The sequence below is a fragment of the Ranitomeya variabilis genome, chromosome 1 (assembly GCF_051348905.1).
Source record: "Ranitomeya variabilis isolate aRanVar5 chromosome 1, aRanVar5.hap1, whole genome shotgun sequence".
Taxonomy (NCBI): Eukaryota; Metazoa; Chordata; class Amphibia; order Anura; family Dendrobatidae; genus Ranitomeya; species Ranitomeya variabilis.
In genome coordinates this window covers 65,761,200-65,779,440 of record NC_135232.1, presented here as the reverse complement: position 1 = coordinate 65,779,440, position 18,241 = coordinate 65,761,200, and the positions used below count along the sequence as shown (strand labels likewise).

General features: G+C 47.8%; 1 protein-coding gene across 3 annotated transcripts in view; it reads left to right on the top strand.

The window, feature by feature from the left end:
• RUSC2 (RUN and SH3 domain containing 2) overlaps positions 1–18,241 on the top strand; it is a 119,750-nt gene that overhangs the window by 92,141 nt on the left and 9,368 nt on the right. For all 3 annotated transcript variants that reach the window (XM_077284530.1, XM_077284549.1, XM_077284540.1), the window contains one exon: positions 8,424–8,579. In XM_077284530.1, coding sequence (XP_077140645.1) covers positions 8,424–8,579 — 156 coding nt within the window. The remainder of the gene's footprint in view (positions 1–8,423; positions 8,580–18,241) is intronic.

Below are 18,241 nucleotides of genomic sequence, written 5' to 3'. Positions count from 1 at the left end.
TAACCCACTCTCTGCTCTCCCTTCTATCCATGTGCTTTATTCCTATCCTCCTATGTTCCCTTGCAGTCCACATTCACCGCCCAATCCCCCCTCCACCACGACTCATATACATCAGCTCCTCTCTCCTTCCCTCTCCACGTACAGCTCCCATGCACTTCTCACCTTCCTGAAAAACCTCAGCCCATCTTGCCTAAACACACTGCACAAAAAAACTTCATACACTTCCAAAAACTACTTGCTTTTTATATTCCTACTCCTACTGATTTCGGGGGACATCTCCCCCAACCCCTGTCCCCCATCCCTCAACCAACCTCAACTGCTACCCTACCTCATGTCAAAACCATACTAACCTTATTAATATTACTTGCACTCCCTCATCTCTCTCTTTCAATTGTGCCCTTTGGAATCCACGGTCTGTATGTAACAAGCTTCCTTTCCTGCACAACTACTTTCCGAACAACTCTCTGAATCTGTTGGCCCTCACTGAAACATGGATCTAGGACTCTGACACTGTCTCCCCTGCTGCCATTTCCCATGGTGGCTTACAATTCTCCCATTCCCCAAGACCCACAAACAGACCTGGTGGTGGAGTCGGCATACTCTTGTCCCCACAATGCACGTTCCAGGTTATACCCCCAGTTCCATCAATCTCATTCCCTTCTTTTGAGATCCACACCATCAGGCTCTTCCGTCCCCTCTCCCTCAGAGTAGCGGTCATATACCGGCCCCCAGGCTCACCCACCCACTTCCTGGACCATTTCTCTGCCTGGCTGCCGCACTTCCTGTCCTCAGAACTCCCAACCCTTATCCTGGGAGACTTCAACATCCCCATTAACAGCCCCACTTCCACATCTGCATCCCAGCTTCTATCACTAACCACTTCTCTAGGCCTCTCACAGCTCTCAACCTCTGAAACGCACAAAGACGATAACACCCTGGACCTGGTCTTTGTCCGGCTCTGTTCAATCTCCTACCTAGATAACTCACCGCTTCCCCTCTCTGACCACAACATTCTATCCTTCACACTCACACACTCACAATTCCTCGCCCACTCCAGCACTCTCCTACCTACCACACATTCAGAAATCTACATGCCATTAACCCTCATACACTTTCAGACTCCCTACACTCATCGTTGTCCCCAATCTCTTTTTTTTCCTGTCCTGATCTGGCTGTACATCACTACAACGACACTCTTAGAAGCACCCTTGACCAAGTGGCTCCCCTCATCCTCAGAACCTCCAAACACAGAGTGAAACAGCCCTGGGTCACATCGCAAACCCGATTTCTCCAGCGATGCTCTAGGAGTGCTGAATGCTTATGGAGGAAAACACGCACACCAGAAGACTTCATACACTTCAAATTTATGTTAAGAACCTATAACTCTGCCCTTCACCTCGCCAAACAGTCCTACTACACCACTCTGATCTCCTCACTATCCAACAACCCCAAGAAACTTTTTAACACCTTTCACTCCCTCCTCAGGCCAAAAGCACAAGACCCTATTACAGACATTTGTGCTGATGACCTGGCTTCCCACTTTATAGAGAAAATAGACAATATCCGTCAGGAAATCCGCTCCCAGACACCAAGTGCAATGACTCCCATCCCTCCCTGCATCTCCCCTGGCTCACTCTCCACATTCGATCCCATCACAGAAGAAGTCTCCAAGCTCCTCTCTTCTTCTCGTCCGACTACATGCACTACCGACCCCATTCCCTCACACCTCCTCCAGTCTCTCTCTCCAGTCGTCACAACTCACCTAACTACAATTTTTAATCTCTCCCTCTCCTCTGGCATTTTCCCCTCCTCCTTCAAACACTCTATCATTACTCCATTACTAAAAACACCCACCCTCGACCCATCCTGCACAAACAACTACAGACCGGTCTCCAATCTCCCCTTCATCTCAAAACTCTTGGAGCGCCTGATCTACTCCCGCCTTACCCGTTACCTCTCCACTCATTCCCTCCTAGACCCTTCACAGTCCTGTTTCCGCCCCCTACATTCGACAGAAACTGCACTCATCAAGGTGACCAATGACCTTCTGACAGCAAAATGCAACGGTGACCACTCTCTGCTCATTCTCCTCGACCTTTCTGCAGCTTTCGACACTGTTGACCACCCTCTCCTACTCTCTAGGCTCCAGTCACTAGGCATTAAGGACACTGCTCTCTCCTGGTTCTCCTACCTTTCTGACCGCTCCTTCAGTGTTCTGTTTTCTGGCGCAACTTCCTCTCCTCTTCCTCTGACTGTTCGGGTACCTCAGGGCTCTGTCCTTGGCCGCCTTCTCTTCTCCCTCTACACAGCACCAATTGGACAGACCATCAGCAGATTTGGCTTTCAGTACCATCTTTATGCTGATGACACACAACTATACACGTCATTCCCTGACCTTACCCCTGCTGTACTACAGAACGCCACTGACTGTTTGCAGTCTCCAACATCATGTCCGCTCTCTATCTGAAACTCAACCTCTCCAAAACTGAACTTCTTCTGCTCCCGCCTTCTACTAACCTCCCTAAACCTGACGTTTCCCTCTCCGTGGGTGGCACCATAATAACACCCAGGCAGCAGGCGCGCTGTCTGGGTGTTATGTTTGACTCCGATCTCTCCTTCACCTCCCACATACAATCTCTTGCCCGCTCGTGCCACTTACACCTAAAGAACATCTCTAGAATCCGCCCTTTTCTCACCATGGAGACAACAAAAACTCTCACTGTCGCCCTAATCCACTCCCACTGGACTACTGCAATGCTCTATTAATTGGCCTCCCCCTCACGCGACTTTCCCCTCTCCAGTCTATCCTTAATGCAGCAGCCAGGGTTGTCTATCTAGCTAATCGTTACTCAGATGCATCCGCTCTTCACCGGTCATTACACTGGCTGCCCATTCATTACAGGATACAATTCAAAGTACTTGTTCTCACCCACAAAGCTCTCCACAGTGCGGCACCCCCTTACATCTCCTCCCTCAATTCTGTCTATCGGCCTAACCGACCGCTGCGCTCTGCAAATGACTTTCGACTATCCTCTGCACTAATCCGTACCTCCCACTCCCGACTCCAAGACTTCTCCCGTGCTGCGCCAATCCTCTGGAATGCTCTACCCCAAGATATTAGGACCATCCACAACTTGCATAGTTTTAGGCGCTCGCTCAAAACACATTTGTTCAGAGCGGCCTATCATGTTCCCTAATCAGTCATTTTATGTGTGTATGTGTGTGTGTGTAGCCCATTCACTATCTCCATCTATCCCCCACTCCCTGAAGATGGCTGGACCATCATTGTAAATACACACCTGTACTTTGTATCTCCCCACCTCATTGTAGATTGTAAGCTCTCACGAGCAGGGGCGTCCTATTGTGCTTTATTATTGTATTGCTAACGTTGTTACCTATGACTGTTGTGTTTGAAACTGTTAAACTGTAAAGCGCTGCGGAATATGTTGGCGCTATATAAATAAAGATTATTATTATTATTATGTACACAGTGACTGCACCAGCAGAATATTGAGTAAAACAAAGATCCTAAAATTATGGAATCCAAGATATAAAAATAATAAAACTTAAAATAAATCTATAAAAAATCTAAAAAAATTTTTTGAGAAATAATAATGAGGAAAGGTACAATGCACTAAAATGCCTTTATTACATAAATATGTATTTATACAGGGCAACAATAGGCAACTCAAAAGTGTGCCTGTAACTGGAGGACAAAATGGTAAAATTAAACAGCAAAAATAGCATCAATATTGTAACGGACACTGAGAAGGCAGAATATAAAAGAGAAAAAGTTCATACATATATGTAAGAAAGTATAAAAACATATATATATGTATATATTATGTATATAAATAACAAATTTAGTAAAAAATCTGTATATAAAAAGATGGCCGTAAAAAAGAGGGGGAGGGGAGATATAAACACTGAGCAAAGCTGAATAAGGTACGATCATAAAATATATATATGTGCAAAGACGTGTATAGTAAACACATACTACATATAAGGTGCACACAATGAGTAATAAGGTGCAAATGAAAGTGCAAAGTGTAATGCAAGCTGGTTGAAACAAAAAATATATATATATATATAAAACAAAATGAGTGATAAGATACAATTGAACACACAAAGTGTTAAAGTGGTGAGGGATAAACCCTAAATCACGAAACTTGCTCAATGTGAAAATTACATACGGCCACAAAAACGTTACATACGGCCCCCTGACGAAGGACACAGTCCGAAACGCGCGTCGGGGTGTGCGGTATCTGGAGGACCTGGACACTTAGCGGGCATTGGTAAATATATATATATTTTTTGTGGCCGTATGTAATTTTCACATTGAGCAAGTTTCGTGATTTAGGGTTTATCCCTCACCACTTTAACACTTTGTGTGTTCAATTGTATCTTATCACTCATTTTGTTTTATATATATATATATATTTTTTGTTTCAACCAGCTTGCATTACACTTTGCACTTTCATTTGCACCTTATTACTCATTGTGTGCACCTTATATGTAGTATGTGTTTACTATACACGTCTTTGCACATATATATATTTTATGATCGTACCTTATTCAGCTTTGCTCAGTGTTTATATCTCCCCTCCCCCTCTTTTTTACGGCCATCTTTTTATATACAGATTTTTTACTAAATTTGTTATTTATATACATAATATATACATATATATATGTTTTTATACTTTCTTACATATATGTATGAACTTTTTCTCTTTTATATTCTGCCTTCTCAGTGTCCGTTACAATATTGATGCTATTTTTGCTGTTTAATTTTACCATTTTGTCCTCCAGTTACAGGCACACTTTTGAGTTGCCTATTGTTGCCCTGTATAAATACATATTTATGTAATAAAGGCATTTTAGTGCATTGTACCTTTCCTCATTATTATTTCTCAAAAAATTTTTTTAGATTTTTTATAGATTTATTTTAAGTTTTATTATTTTTATATCTTGGATTCCATAATTTTAGGATCTTTGTTTTACTCTTACACCGAATGGTTTGCCATTCATCTAATAAGTAGTGGTCTTCTTGTAATTGTACAATTTTACACAAATTATCATTGCAGCCCAATTGTGGCTTTATTATTTTTTGTTATTTGATTGACCACCACTTTTGTCCAGCAGAATATTGAGTGCAGCTCTAATGTGTAATACAGGATGTAACTCAGGATCAGTAATGTATGTACACAGTGACTGCACCAGCAGAATAGTGAGTGCAGCTCTGGGGTATAATGCAGGATGTAACTCAGGATCAGTAATGTAATGTATGTACACAGTGACTGCACCAGCAGAATAGTGAGTGCAGCTCTGGAGTATAATACAGGATGTAACTCAGGATCAGTAATGTATGTACGTAGTGACTGCACCAGCAGAATAGTGAGTGCAGCTCTGGAGTATAATACAGGATGTAACTCAGGATCAGTAATGTATGTACGCAGTGACTGCACCAGCAGAATAGAGAGTGCAGCTCTGGAGTATAATAAAGGATGTAACTCAGGATCAGTAATGTAATGTATGTACACAGTGACTGCACCAGCAGAATAGTGAGTGCAGCTCTGGAGTATAATAAAGGATGTAACTCAGGATCAGTAATGTAATGTATGTACACAGTGACTGCACCAGCAGAATAGAGAGTGCAGCTCTGGAGTATAATAAAGGATGTAACTCAGGATCAGTAATGTATGTACGCAGTGACTGCACCAGCAGAATAGAGAGTGCAGCTCTGGAGTATAATAAAGGATGTAACTCAGGATCAGTAATGTAATGTATGTACACAGTGACTGCACCAGCAGAATAGTGAGTGCAGCTCTGGAGTATAATACAGGAGGTAACTCAGGATTAGTAATGTAATGTATGTACACAGTGACTGCACCAGCAGAATAGTGAGTGCAGCTCTGGGGTATAATACAGGAAGTAACTCAGGATCAGTAATGTATTTACGCAGTGACTGCACCAGCAGAATAGAGAGTGCAGCTCTGGAGTATAATAAAGGATGTAACTCAGGATCAGTAATGTTCAGTATGTACGCAGTGACTGCACCAGCAGAATAGTGAGTGCAGCTCTGGAGTATAATAAAGGATGTAACTCAGGATCAGTAATGTATGTACGTAGTGACTGCACCAGCAGAATAGTGAGTGCAGCTCTGGAGTATAATACAGGATGTAACTCAGGATCAGTAATGTATGTACGCAGTGACTGCACCAGCAGAATAGAGAGTGCAGCTCTGGAGTATAATAACGGATGTAACTCGGGATCAGTAATGTATGTATGCAGTGACTGCACCAGCAGAATAGAGAGTGCAGCTCTGGAGTATAATAAAGGATGTAACTCAGGATCAGTAATGTATGTACGCAGTGACTGCACCAGCAGAATAGAGAGTGCAGCTCTGGAGTATAATAAAGGATGTAACTCAGGATCAGTAATGTATGTACGCAGTGACTGCACCAGCAGAATAGAGAGTACAGCTCTGGAGTATAATAAAGGATGTAACTCAGGATCAGTAATGTATGTACGCAGTGACTGCACCAGCAGAATAGAGAGTGCAGCTCTGGAGTATAATACAGGATGTAACTCAGGATCAGTACAGGATCAGTAATGTAATGTATGTACACAGTGACTGCACCAGCAGAATAGTGAGTGCAGCTCTGGAGTATAATAAAGGATGTAACTCAGGATCAGTAATGTATGTACGTAGTGACTGCACCAGCAGAATAGAGAGTGCAGCTCTGGAGTATAATAAAGGATGTAACTCAGGATCAGTAATGTATGTACGCAGTGACTGCACCAGCAGAATAGAGAGTACAGCTCTGGAGTATAATAAAGGATGTAACTCAGGATCAGTAATGTATGTACGCAGTGACTGCACCAGCAGAATAGAGAGTGCAGCTCTGGAGTATAATACAGGATGTAACTCAGGATCAGTACAGGATCAGTAATGTAATGTATGTACACAGTGACTGCACCAGCAGAATAGTGAGTGCAGCTCTGGAGTATAATAAAGGATGTAACTCAGGATCAGTAATGTATGTACGTAGTGACTGCACCAGCAGAATAGAGATTTCAGCTCTGGAGTATAATAACGGATGTAACTCGGGATCAGTAATGTATGTATGCAGTGACTGCACCAGCAGAATAGAGAGTGCAGCTCTGGAGTATAATAAAGGATGTAACTCAGGATCAGTAATGTATGTACGCAGTGACTGCACCAGCAGAATAGAGAGTGCAGCTCTGGAGTATAATACAGGATGTAACTCAGGATCAGTAATGTATGTACGCAGTGACTGCACCAGCAGAATAGAGAGTGCAGCTCTGGAGTATAATAAAGGATGTAACTCAGGATCAGTAATGTATGTACGTAGTGACTGCACCAGCAGAATAGTGAGTGCAGCTCTGGAGTATAATACAGGATGTAACTCAGGATCAGTAATGTATGTACGCAGTGACTGCACCAGCAGAATAGAGAGTGCAGCTCTGGAGTATAATAACGGATGTAACTCGGGATCAGTAATGTATGTATGCAGTGACTGCACCAGCAGAATAGAGAGTGCAGCTCTGGAGTATAATAAAGGATGTAACTCAGGATCAGTAATGTATGTACGCAGTGACTGCACCAGCAGAATAGAGAGTGCAGCTCTGGAGTATAATAAAGGATGTAACTCAGGATCAGTAATGTATGTACGCAGTGACTGCACCAGCAGAATAGAGAGTACAGCTCTGGAGTATAATAAAGGATGTAACTCAGGATCAGTAATGTATGTACGCAGTGACTGCACCAGCAGAATAGAGAGTGCAGCTCTGGAGTATAATACAGGATGTAACTCAGGATCAGTACAGGATCAGTAATGTAATGTATGTACACAGTGACTGCACCAGCAGAATAGTGAGTGCAGCTCTGGAGTATAATAAAGGATGTAACTCAGGATCAGTAATGTATGTACGTAGTGACTGCACCAGCAGAATAGAGATTTCAGCTCTGGAGTATAATACAGGATGTAACTCAGGATCAGTACAGGATCAGTAATGTAATGTATGTACACAGTGACTGCACCAGCAGAATAGTGAGTGCAGCTATAATACAGGATGTAACTCAGGATCAGTAATGTAATGTATGTACACAGTGAATGCACCAGCAGAATAGTGAGTTCAGCTCTGGAGTATAATACAGGATGTATTCAGAGACTGAAACCCAGGTTTGGTGCAAGATTTGTAATGTATTTACTGAGGAGACTCTGTTAATAAATGATATCACAGCACTGGATTTGTTGTAATATTCACGTATGAATATCTGATACAGACTCTGCAGGTAGACTCTACTTTGAACACTTTTGCACCAGGTTTTTCCTTCACCCTTGTCTTGCTATAAATGTTTGATGCCCCTGATGTCTCTGGCTCTGTCTCTCCCGCAGGCCGCCCTCCGGCTGGCTGAGCCTCGATAAGTCTGTGTTCCAGATGGTGGCTCAGACGGTGAGCGCAGGAATCTGGGGAGAAGCGACCTCGGAGAAGGAAAGCATCGCAGCGGAAAGAGGAGCCACATCTGTGTCCCCTTCTTCCCAGAACCAACCGTAAGTTCAGCAGCAGAACTTTCCTTACATTATGTCATTTGCAATAACAACAAATAATATTTTACAAGGTCTTCCTTCATGTCAATACCCTGGCCAAAGCAGAGTGGCTTCTTCATGGCCCTCCTGGCCACAGTACATGCCTTACCTGAAACATCCCACCATTCTGTAGCCCCCCATTAAGTTTGAGATATTTAAACTGTACCAGAAAATCATCTCCTGACTTGTCAAAGAAACAAATAAGATTACAGATGCATTTCTGCTACTTTCTTAAATTGTATAGCCTCTGTTTTTGCTATGTAATCTGACAACAACATGATTTAGGGACATAGACCCTGATTCCAGCAATGTATCACTTATTTTACTGGTTGTGATAGAATCACAGTTTCTCTGCTGCACATCTTGCAGAGCTCTGAATGCTGAGCCTTGTATAACCCCGCCCACATCACCGATTTTCTGTTATTTGTGTACACTGTACATTGACAGAAAGCTGCTAGTCAGTGGTGGGAGCAGGGTTGGACCAGGAGGCACAAGACACCTAGTCCTGGAGTGATAATCTCCTGCTGATAAAACTCTGATTGTATTGAACGCAGACCAGTAAGTGACACATTGCAGGAATGAGGGTCTCTGCCTCTACATTATGCTTATCTTGAATTACATAACAAAAACCTGCTAACAGATTCCCTTTAAAAGGTTCTTTCTCATCTCTATACATAGATATCGTCTATCGCTAGTGACTGGTATAACAAGCACATTATTCAAATTTTAAACCGTTCTTGAGATATGACCACTTGTCTTTTGTTTACAGCTTGTTACCAAGGAGACCGGCCACCGCTGTCTACCTTGTAAGCACTGCACTGAATCTGGTCATAATTAGGTGGTTACAGCGCCCTCCAGAGATCCCGGACGTATTCAGAACAGTGATCACAAGCTTCATGGACAGCAGAACATGCGCCGTGATCACAGCGGTGGTCGGTCTCCTGGGCAACAAGTTGTAAACGGAAGAAAAATGTTATTTCAAGAACAGATGAAAATGATAATAGTAAATTGCAGGATTGCTTGTTTTTCCAATAATGCTCATCTGTGAAGACGGGAGTAATCCTTTAAGCTTACTAGAATGATTTTAGGCCTCTGTGTAGACGCCTGACATGTACCATTTGCGCTCGGCGTCCGGCGGGTTGCAGGCGTCTCTGCGATCTCCTCGCTATGATACATTATGAGCCTCGTCAGTCTCGATCTGCCGTCATTTCACAGAATTTGTGCGCAGATCACGTCCGGCGTCCCGAAATCTCCTCAGACAGATGCACATTTGTTTACATGTCCGTCCTGATCAATCCTTATACCCGTCCATCACGGAGGAGGCCGCTACCGGCGCCTGTTAGTCATTTCTTGCCTCCCATTATACAGATATGACTTTTATAAATATATTACATAAAGAAAAACCAAAAGCCAAACATTACAGCTTCTGTTGAGGATTACATTCAGCCACAATATCATTTTTAGGCTGTACGCACAATGAGGAGCGGGAATGCAGCTTATATCATTAACACTTTGGGGCGAGATATTAGTAGTAATAGTCTCCGTTTAGTAGTTTTATTTTGCATTTTCACTATCTGATTGTCAGCACTCTATGACTGCTAATCGGTTACTTTTTTTGCCAATCGGTGGTTATTAAATAATCGTGGTGCACAGGCAGATGGTATTTAATTTGCGCACAGAACGATCACTAATAGATCAGTCCATGTGAATAGCCTGCCATTATGCTCAGCAAAAACATTTCCTATTTACACAGTGCAATGTGCTGCCCAGAAGGATGAATCTGTCAGCAGGTTGTTCCTAGGTAATCTGATAACACCATGATGTAGGGACAAAGACCCTGATTCCAGGGACGTGTCACTTGCTCAGCAGTTTGATGTAATTTAATACAATCATTGTTTTATCAGCAGGAGATTATCACTCCAGGACTAAGGGTACTGTCACACAGTGCAATTTTGATCGCTACGACGGCACGATCCGTGACGTCGCAGCGTCGTATGATTATCGCTCCAGCGTCGTAGACTGCGGTCACACTTTGCAATCACGGCGCTGGAGCGATGCCGAAGTCCCCGGGTAACCAGGGTAAACATCGGATTACTAAGCGCAGGGCCGCGCTTAGTAACCCGATGTTTACCCTGGTTACCAGCGTAAACGTAAAAAAAACAAACAGTACATACTTACATTCCGGTGTCTGTCCCCCGGCGTTCTGCTTCTCTGCACTGTGTAAGCACCATAGCCGGAAAGCAGAGCGGTGACGTCACCGCTGTGCTCGCTTTCCGGCCGGCAGGCGCTCACAGTGCAGAGAAGCTGAGACGCCGGAGGACAGACACCGGAATGTGAGTATGTACTGTTTGTTTTTTTTACGTTTACGCTGGTAACCAGGGTAAACATCGGGTTACTAAGCGCGGCCCTGCGCTTAGTTACCCGATGTTTACCCTGGTTACAAGCGAACACATTGCTGGATCGGTGTCACACACAACAATCCAGCGATGTCAGCGGGTGATCAAGCGACGAAAGAAAGTTCCATACGATCTGCTACGACGTACGATTCTCAGCAGGATCCCTGATCGCTGCTGCGTGTCAGACACTGCGATATCGTAACGATATCGCTAGAACGTCACGAATCGTACCGTCGTAGCGATCAAAATTGCACTGTGTGACAGTACCCTAAGTGTCTCGTGCCTCCTGATCCATCTCTGCTCTATGCTATTGCTTTTGGTCAATAGGCAGTATGCACAAATAACAGCGAATCAGTGGTGTGGGCAGGGTTATACACAGCTCAGCATTCTGAGCACTGCTACATCTACAGCAGAGAAAACAGGAATTGAATCAAAACTGCACCAAGCAGCCCATTAAGTGACACATCGCTGGAATCAGGGTCTCTGCCTCTACATCATGCTGCTTTCTGATTACATAGGCTCAGCCACTGCCTTCATCGACCAATTCTCCACCTGGCTCCTTCACTTTCTCTCCGCTGACATCCCCACCATCATCATGGGTGACTTTAATATCCCTACTGACACCCGCCAGCCAGCAGCCTCCAAGCTACTGGCCCTTACTTCATCCTTTGGACTCACCCAGTGGTCCTCCACAGCCACCCACACAGACGGACATACACTAGACCTCATCTTCACCCGCCTCTGTTCCTTATCTAATCTTGCAACCTCTCCCTTCCCCCTATCTGACCACCATCTACTCACCTTCTCATCCTTGTCCTCCTCACCCGCCCCCCATGTCCAGCCATTACCACATCCACGCAGAAACCTCGCACATCTAGACATTCACAGACTCTCTCCTACCCCTGCCCTCCATATCTTCACTCCACAACACGGACAGCACCACTGCGTTCTATAACTCCACTCTCACATCAGCCATAGACTCAGTCGCCCCTCTCATGCATGACACAGTGCGACAAACCAATAGGCAACCTTGGCTTAACAATCTCACAAAAAAACTTAGACAAGCATCCAGGGTTGCGGAGCGGCGTTGGAAGAAAACACGCCTGCCAGACGACTTCACTGCTTTCAAACAAGCTACATTTGACTTCAAATTAGACCTCACCTCCGATAAACAGACCTATTTCACTAACCTTGTATCTTCACTATCCTACAACCAAAAACAATTGTTCAGCACATTTAACTCCCTCCTCCGCCCACCACTGCCACCCCCAACTCCCCTCATCTCCTCCGAGGACTTTGCCACCTACTTCAAAAACAAGATCGACCAAACAAGGCAAACCCTAACTGTTCCACGTCCCCAACCACTCCATATACCAGACCTCTGCCCCTCCCTAATAACCTCCCTCTCCAACATCACTGAAGGAGAGCTTACTCGCCTCTTCTCCAAATCACACCTCACCACCTGTACACTTGACCCCATCCCCTCCCACTTGCTCCCCAACCTCACTAACATGCTCATTCCAGCCCTAAACCATCTCTTCAACCTATCACTATCTTATGGTACCTTCCCCTCTGCCTTCAAACATGCCACCATCACACCCATCCTCAAAAAAACTAACCTTGACCCAACTGCTATGCCCAGCTACCGCCCCATATCACTGCTCCCGTTTGCTTCAAAACTCCTTGAGCAGCATGTCCATGCTCAAATTTCCTCCCACCTCTCATCTAACTCTCTCCCTGACAACCTCCAATCTGGCTTCCGCCCCCACCACTCCACCGAAACTGCCCTGACAAAAATTACTAATGACTTACTCACAGCCAAAGCTAACAGACAGTTCTCCATCCTCCTCCTTCTTGACCTGTCCTCTGCTTTTGACACAGTCGATCACTGCCTACTGCTACAGATTCTTTCTTCCCTTGGCATCAAAGACCTTGCCCTGTCCTGGATTGCCTCATACCTTTCCGACCGCACATTTAGCGTTTCCCACTCCCACACTACCTCCTCATCCTGCCCTCTCTCTGTTGGAGTCCCTCAAGGCTCTGTCCTAGGGCCCCTACTTTTTTCCATCTATACTCTTGGCCTAGGGCAACTCATAAAGTCCCATGGCTTCCAGTACCACCTGTATGCGGACGACACTTAGATCTACCTCTCTGGCTCAGATGTCGCCTCTCTTCTGTCCAGAATCCCAGAGTTTCTGTCAGCCATATCCTCCTTCTTCACCTCTCGCTTCCTAAAACTCAATGTAGAGAAAACCGAACTCATCATCTTTCCCTCATCTCACGTATCCCCCCTACCTGATCTATCTATTATGGTAAACGGCATCACGTTCTGTCCCGCACCTGAAATCCGCTGCCTCGGGGTAACTCTCGACTCTGCCTTGTCCTTCAAACCGCACGTTCAAACTCTTGCCACCTCTTGTCGCCTCCAACTCAAAAATATTGCCAGAATCCGTCCCTTCCTCACCCCACAATCTACTAAGACTCTTGTGCATGCCCTCAACATCTCCCGCCTCGACTACTGCACCACCCTCCTCTGTGGCCTCCCCGCTAACTGTCTTGCACCACTCCAGTCTGTCCTCAACTCTGCTGCCCGGCTAATCCACCTCTCTCCTCGCTACTCCCCTGCTTCTCCCCTTTGCAAATCCCTCCACTGGCTCCCAATTCCCCAATGAATCCAGTTCAAACTACTAACACTAATCTACAAAGCCATCTACAACCTGACCCCTCCCTATATCTCTGAACTAATCTCCCGCTACCTTCCCTCACGTAATCTCCGATCCTCCCAAGACCTCCTACTCTCCACCACACTTATTCGGTCCTCACACAACCACCTCCAAGATTTCTCCCGAATATCCCCCATCCTCTGGAATTCCATGCCTCAACACGTCCGACTATCCACCACCCTCGGATCCTTCAGACGGAACCTGAAAACCCATCTCTTCAGGAAAGCCTACAGCCTGCAAAAACCATTCTGCCGCCTCGCCATCGCCAGAGCAGCCACCTCACCACCGCCAGAGCTGCTGCACCTCCAACCTTCTGTCTCTTCCCCACTATCCCATAGAATGTAAGTCCGCAAGGACAGGGTCCTCTCCCCTCTGTACCAGTCTGTCACTGTAAACGTGTTTACTGTACACGATATTTATAACCCTGTATGTAACCCCTTTCTCATGTACAGCACCATGGAATTAATGGTGCTATATAAATAATAATAATAACTAGATGGGTATTTCCTGAAGGAACTACAGATAGTGCTTTGGAATGGTGCCCGGGCTGCCCCTGCAAGACTTTCACACTTGGGTGCCCCTCAGGCGGTCCGATTTGGTGGGTTGGGTCAATCTGGGTCTGATTTTGTGGGCGGGGTAAATCTAGGTCCGATTCGGTGGGCGGGGTCACTTTTGGTCCGATTCTGTGGGCGCGGCCACTCTGGGTCCGATTCGGTGGGCGGAGCCACTCTGTGTCCGATTTGGTGGGCGGGGCACCTTAGGGACCAATTTGGTGGGTGGGGTCACTCGGTCCGATTTGGTGGGCTGGGCACCTCAGGGTCTGATTTGGTGGGCTGGGCACCTCAGGGTCCGATTTGGTGGGTGGGGTCACTCTGGGTCCGATTTGGTGGGCGGGGTCACTCTGGGTCCGATTTGGTGGGCGGAGCCACTCTGGGTCCGATTTGGTGGGCGGGGTCACTCTGGGTCCGATTTGGTGGGCGGGGTCACTCTGGGTCCGATTTGGTGGGCCGGGCCCCTCGGGGTCCGATTTGGTGGGCCGGGCCCCTCGGGTTCCGAATTGGTGAGCGGGGTAATCTACTATATAATTGTCTAAGGGCACTTCCGTCTTTCTGTCTCACAACACCGCTACGTCATCATCTCGTGAGACCGCAATGCACTCTTGGGACCGGAGCGCGCAACAAGCATCGGGTACCGGCCACTCCAGGTGCAACAAGCATCGTGTACCGGCCGCTCTAGGAGGTGCAACAACCATCAGATACCGGCCGCTCCAGGAGGTGAGTATGTAACTTTTTTATTTTAATTCTTTTTTTTTTTTTTAACAGGGATATGCAGTATACTATGTGACTGGACAATTTACTACGTGACTGGGCAGTATAACTACGTGGCTCTGCGCTGTATACTGCGTGGCTCTGCGCTGTATACTGCGTGGCTCTGCGCTGTATACTACGCGGCTCTGCGCTGTATACTACGCGGCTCTGCGCTGTATACTGCGCGTTCTGCGCTGTATACTGCGCGGCTCCGCGCTGTATACTGCGCGGCTCTGCGCTTTGTACTGTGCGGCTCTGCGCTATATACTGCGTGGCTCTTCGCTGTATACTACGCGGCTCTGCGCTGTGTACTGCGTGGCTCTGCGCTGTGTAATGCGCGTGTCCGTGCTGTGTACTGCGCGTGTCTGCGCTGTATACTGCGCGGCTCTGTGCTGTGTACTGCACGGCTCTGCACTGTGTACTGCGCGGCTCTGTGCGGTATACTGCGCGGCTCTGCTCTTTATACTGTGCGGCTCTGCGCTCTGTAATGCGCGGCTCTGCGCTGTGTACTGCCCGGCTCTGCGCTGTGTACTGCCCGGCTCTGCGCTGTGTACTGCCCGGCTCTGCGCTGTGTACTGCCCGGCTCTGCGCTGTGTACTGCGCGGCTCTGCGCTGTGTACTGCGTGGCTCTTCGCTGTGTACTGCGCGGCTCTGCGCTGTGTACTGCGCGGCTCTGCGCTGTGTACTGCGCGGCTCTGCGCTGTGTACTGCGTGGCTCTGCGCTTTGCCCTGTGCCGCTCTGCGCTGTGTACTGCGCGGCTCTGCGCTGTGTACTGCGCGGCTCTGCACTGTGTACTGCGCGGCTCTGCGCGGTATACTGCGCGGCTCTGCTCTTTATACTGTGCGGCTCTGCGCTGTGTACTGCGCGGCTCTGCTCTTTATACTGTGCGGCTCTGCGCTGTGTACTGCGCGGCTCTGCGCTGTGTACTGTGCGGCTCTGCGCTGTGTACTGCGCGGCTCTGCGCTGTGTACTGCGCCGCTCTGCGCTTTGCACTGCGCCGCTCTGCGCTTTGCACTGCGCCGCTCTGCGCTTTGCACTGCGCCGCTCTGCGCTATGCACTGCGCCGCTCTGCGCTGTATACTGCGCGGCTCTGCGCTTTGCACTGCGCCGCTCTGCGCTGTGTACTGCGCGGCTCTGCGCTGTGTACTGCACGGCTCTTCGCTGTGTACTGCGCGGCTCTGCACTGTGTACTGCGCGGCTCTGCGCGGTATACTGCGCGGCTCTGCTCTTTATACTGTGCGGCTCTGCGCTCTGTACTGCGCGGCTCTGCGCTGTGTACTGCCCGGCTCTGCGCTGTGTACTGCGCGGCTCTGCGCTGTGTACTGCGCGGCTCTGCGCTGTGTACTGCGCGGCTCTGCGCTGTGTACTGCGCGGCTCTGCGCTGTGTACTGCGCGGCTCTGCGCTGTGTACTGCGCGGCTCTGCGCTGTATACTGCGCGGCTCTGCGCTGTGTACTGCACGGCTCTGCGCTGTGTACTGCACGGCTCTGCGCTGTATACTGCGCGGCTCTGCGCTGTGTACTGCGCGGCTCTGCGCTGTGTACTGCGCGGCTCTGCGCTGTGTACTGCACGGCTCTGCGCTGTGTACTGCGTGGCTCTGCGCTGTGTACTGCGCGGCTCTGCGCTGTGTACTGCGTGGCTCTGCGCTGTGTACTGCGCGGCTCTGCACTGTATACTGCGTGGCTGTGCAATATACTACGTGGACATGCATATTCTAGAATACCCGATGAGTTAGAATCGGGCCACAGTCTAATAATCATAAGACTACGGATAGTGTTTTGTAATTGTGCTGTACTGTCACTTTAAGAGCTGATATTATCTGACAAAACTTGTGACCTGGTGAGCTGATGTAGACTTCATAGGCGTTGGCATAGTAACTGGGTCTCACTGCGCATATCAATGAGCTAATCAGCCAGGTGGCAGTTATTTTTAGAAATTGCCTCAGAAATCAGGCCCATTATAAACGTATTGGAAAATTTCTCTATTGAAATGCATTGAAACACTTTTTTCAAACACAAATTGCGCAAAAACTACAAATCCGATCGGCACGAAAAATACTTAGCACACCTCTCAGGAACGCTGGCTTCGAAATGACACCTCACTGGAGTCTGTGAGTGAAGCGGTTCGGGCCGCATTACGTGCGGACTGAATAATAATAATAACTAGATGGGTATTTCCTGAAGGAACTACAGATAGTGCTTTGGAATGGTGCCCGGGCTGCCCCTGCAAGACTTTCACACTTGGGTGCCCCTCAGGCGGTCCGATTTGGTGGGTTGGGTCAATCTGGGTCTGATTTTGTGGGCGGGGTAAATCTAGGTCCGATTCGGTGGGCGGGGTCACTTTTGGTCCGATTCTGTGGGCGCGGCCACTCTGGGTCCGATTCGGTGGGCGGAGCCACTCTGGGTCCGATTTGGTGGGCGGGGCACCTTAGGGACCAATTTGGTGGGTGGGGTCACTCGGTCCGATTTGGTGGGCTGGGCACCTCAGGGTCTGATTTGGTGGGCTGGGCACCTCAGGGTCCGATTTGGTGGGTGGGGTCACTCTGGGTCCGATTTGGTGGGCGGGGTCACTCTGGGCCCGATTTGGTGGAAGGGGTCACTCTGGGTCCGATTTGGTGGAAGGGGTCACTCTGGGTCCGATTTGGTGGAAGGGGTCACTCTGGGTCCGATTTGGTGGAAGGGGTCACTCTGGGTCTGATTTGGTGGAAGGGGTCACTCTGGGTCCGATTTGGTGGGCGGAGCCACTCTGGGTCCGATTTGGTGGGCGGGGTCACTCTGGGTCTGATTTAGGGGGCGGGGTCACTCTGGGTCCGATTTGGTGGGCCGGGCCCCTCGGGGTCCGATTTGGTGGGCCGGGCCTCTCGGGTTCCGAATTGGTGAGCGGGGTAATCTACTATCTAATTATCTAAGGGCACTTCCGTCTTTCTGTCTCACAACACCGCTACGTCATCATCTCGTGAGACCGCAATGCACTCTTGGGACCGGAGCGCGCAACAAGCATCGGGTACCGGCCACTCCAGGTGCAACAAGCATCGTGTACCGGCCGCTCTAGGAGGTGCAACAACCATCAGATACCGGCCGCTCCAGGAGGTGAGTATGTAACTTTTTTATTTTAATTCTTTTTTTTTTTTTAACAGGGATATGCAGTATACTATGTGACTGGACAATATACTACGTGACTGGGCAGTATAACTACGTGGC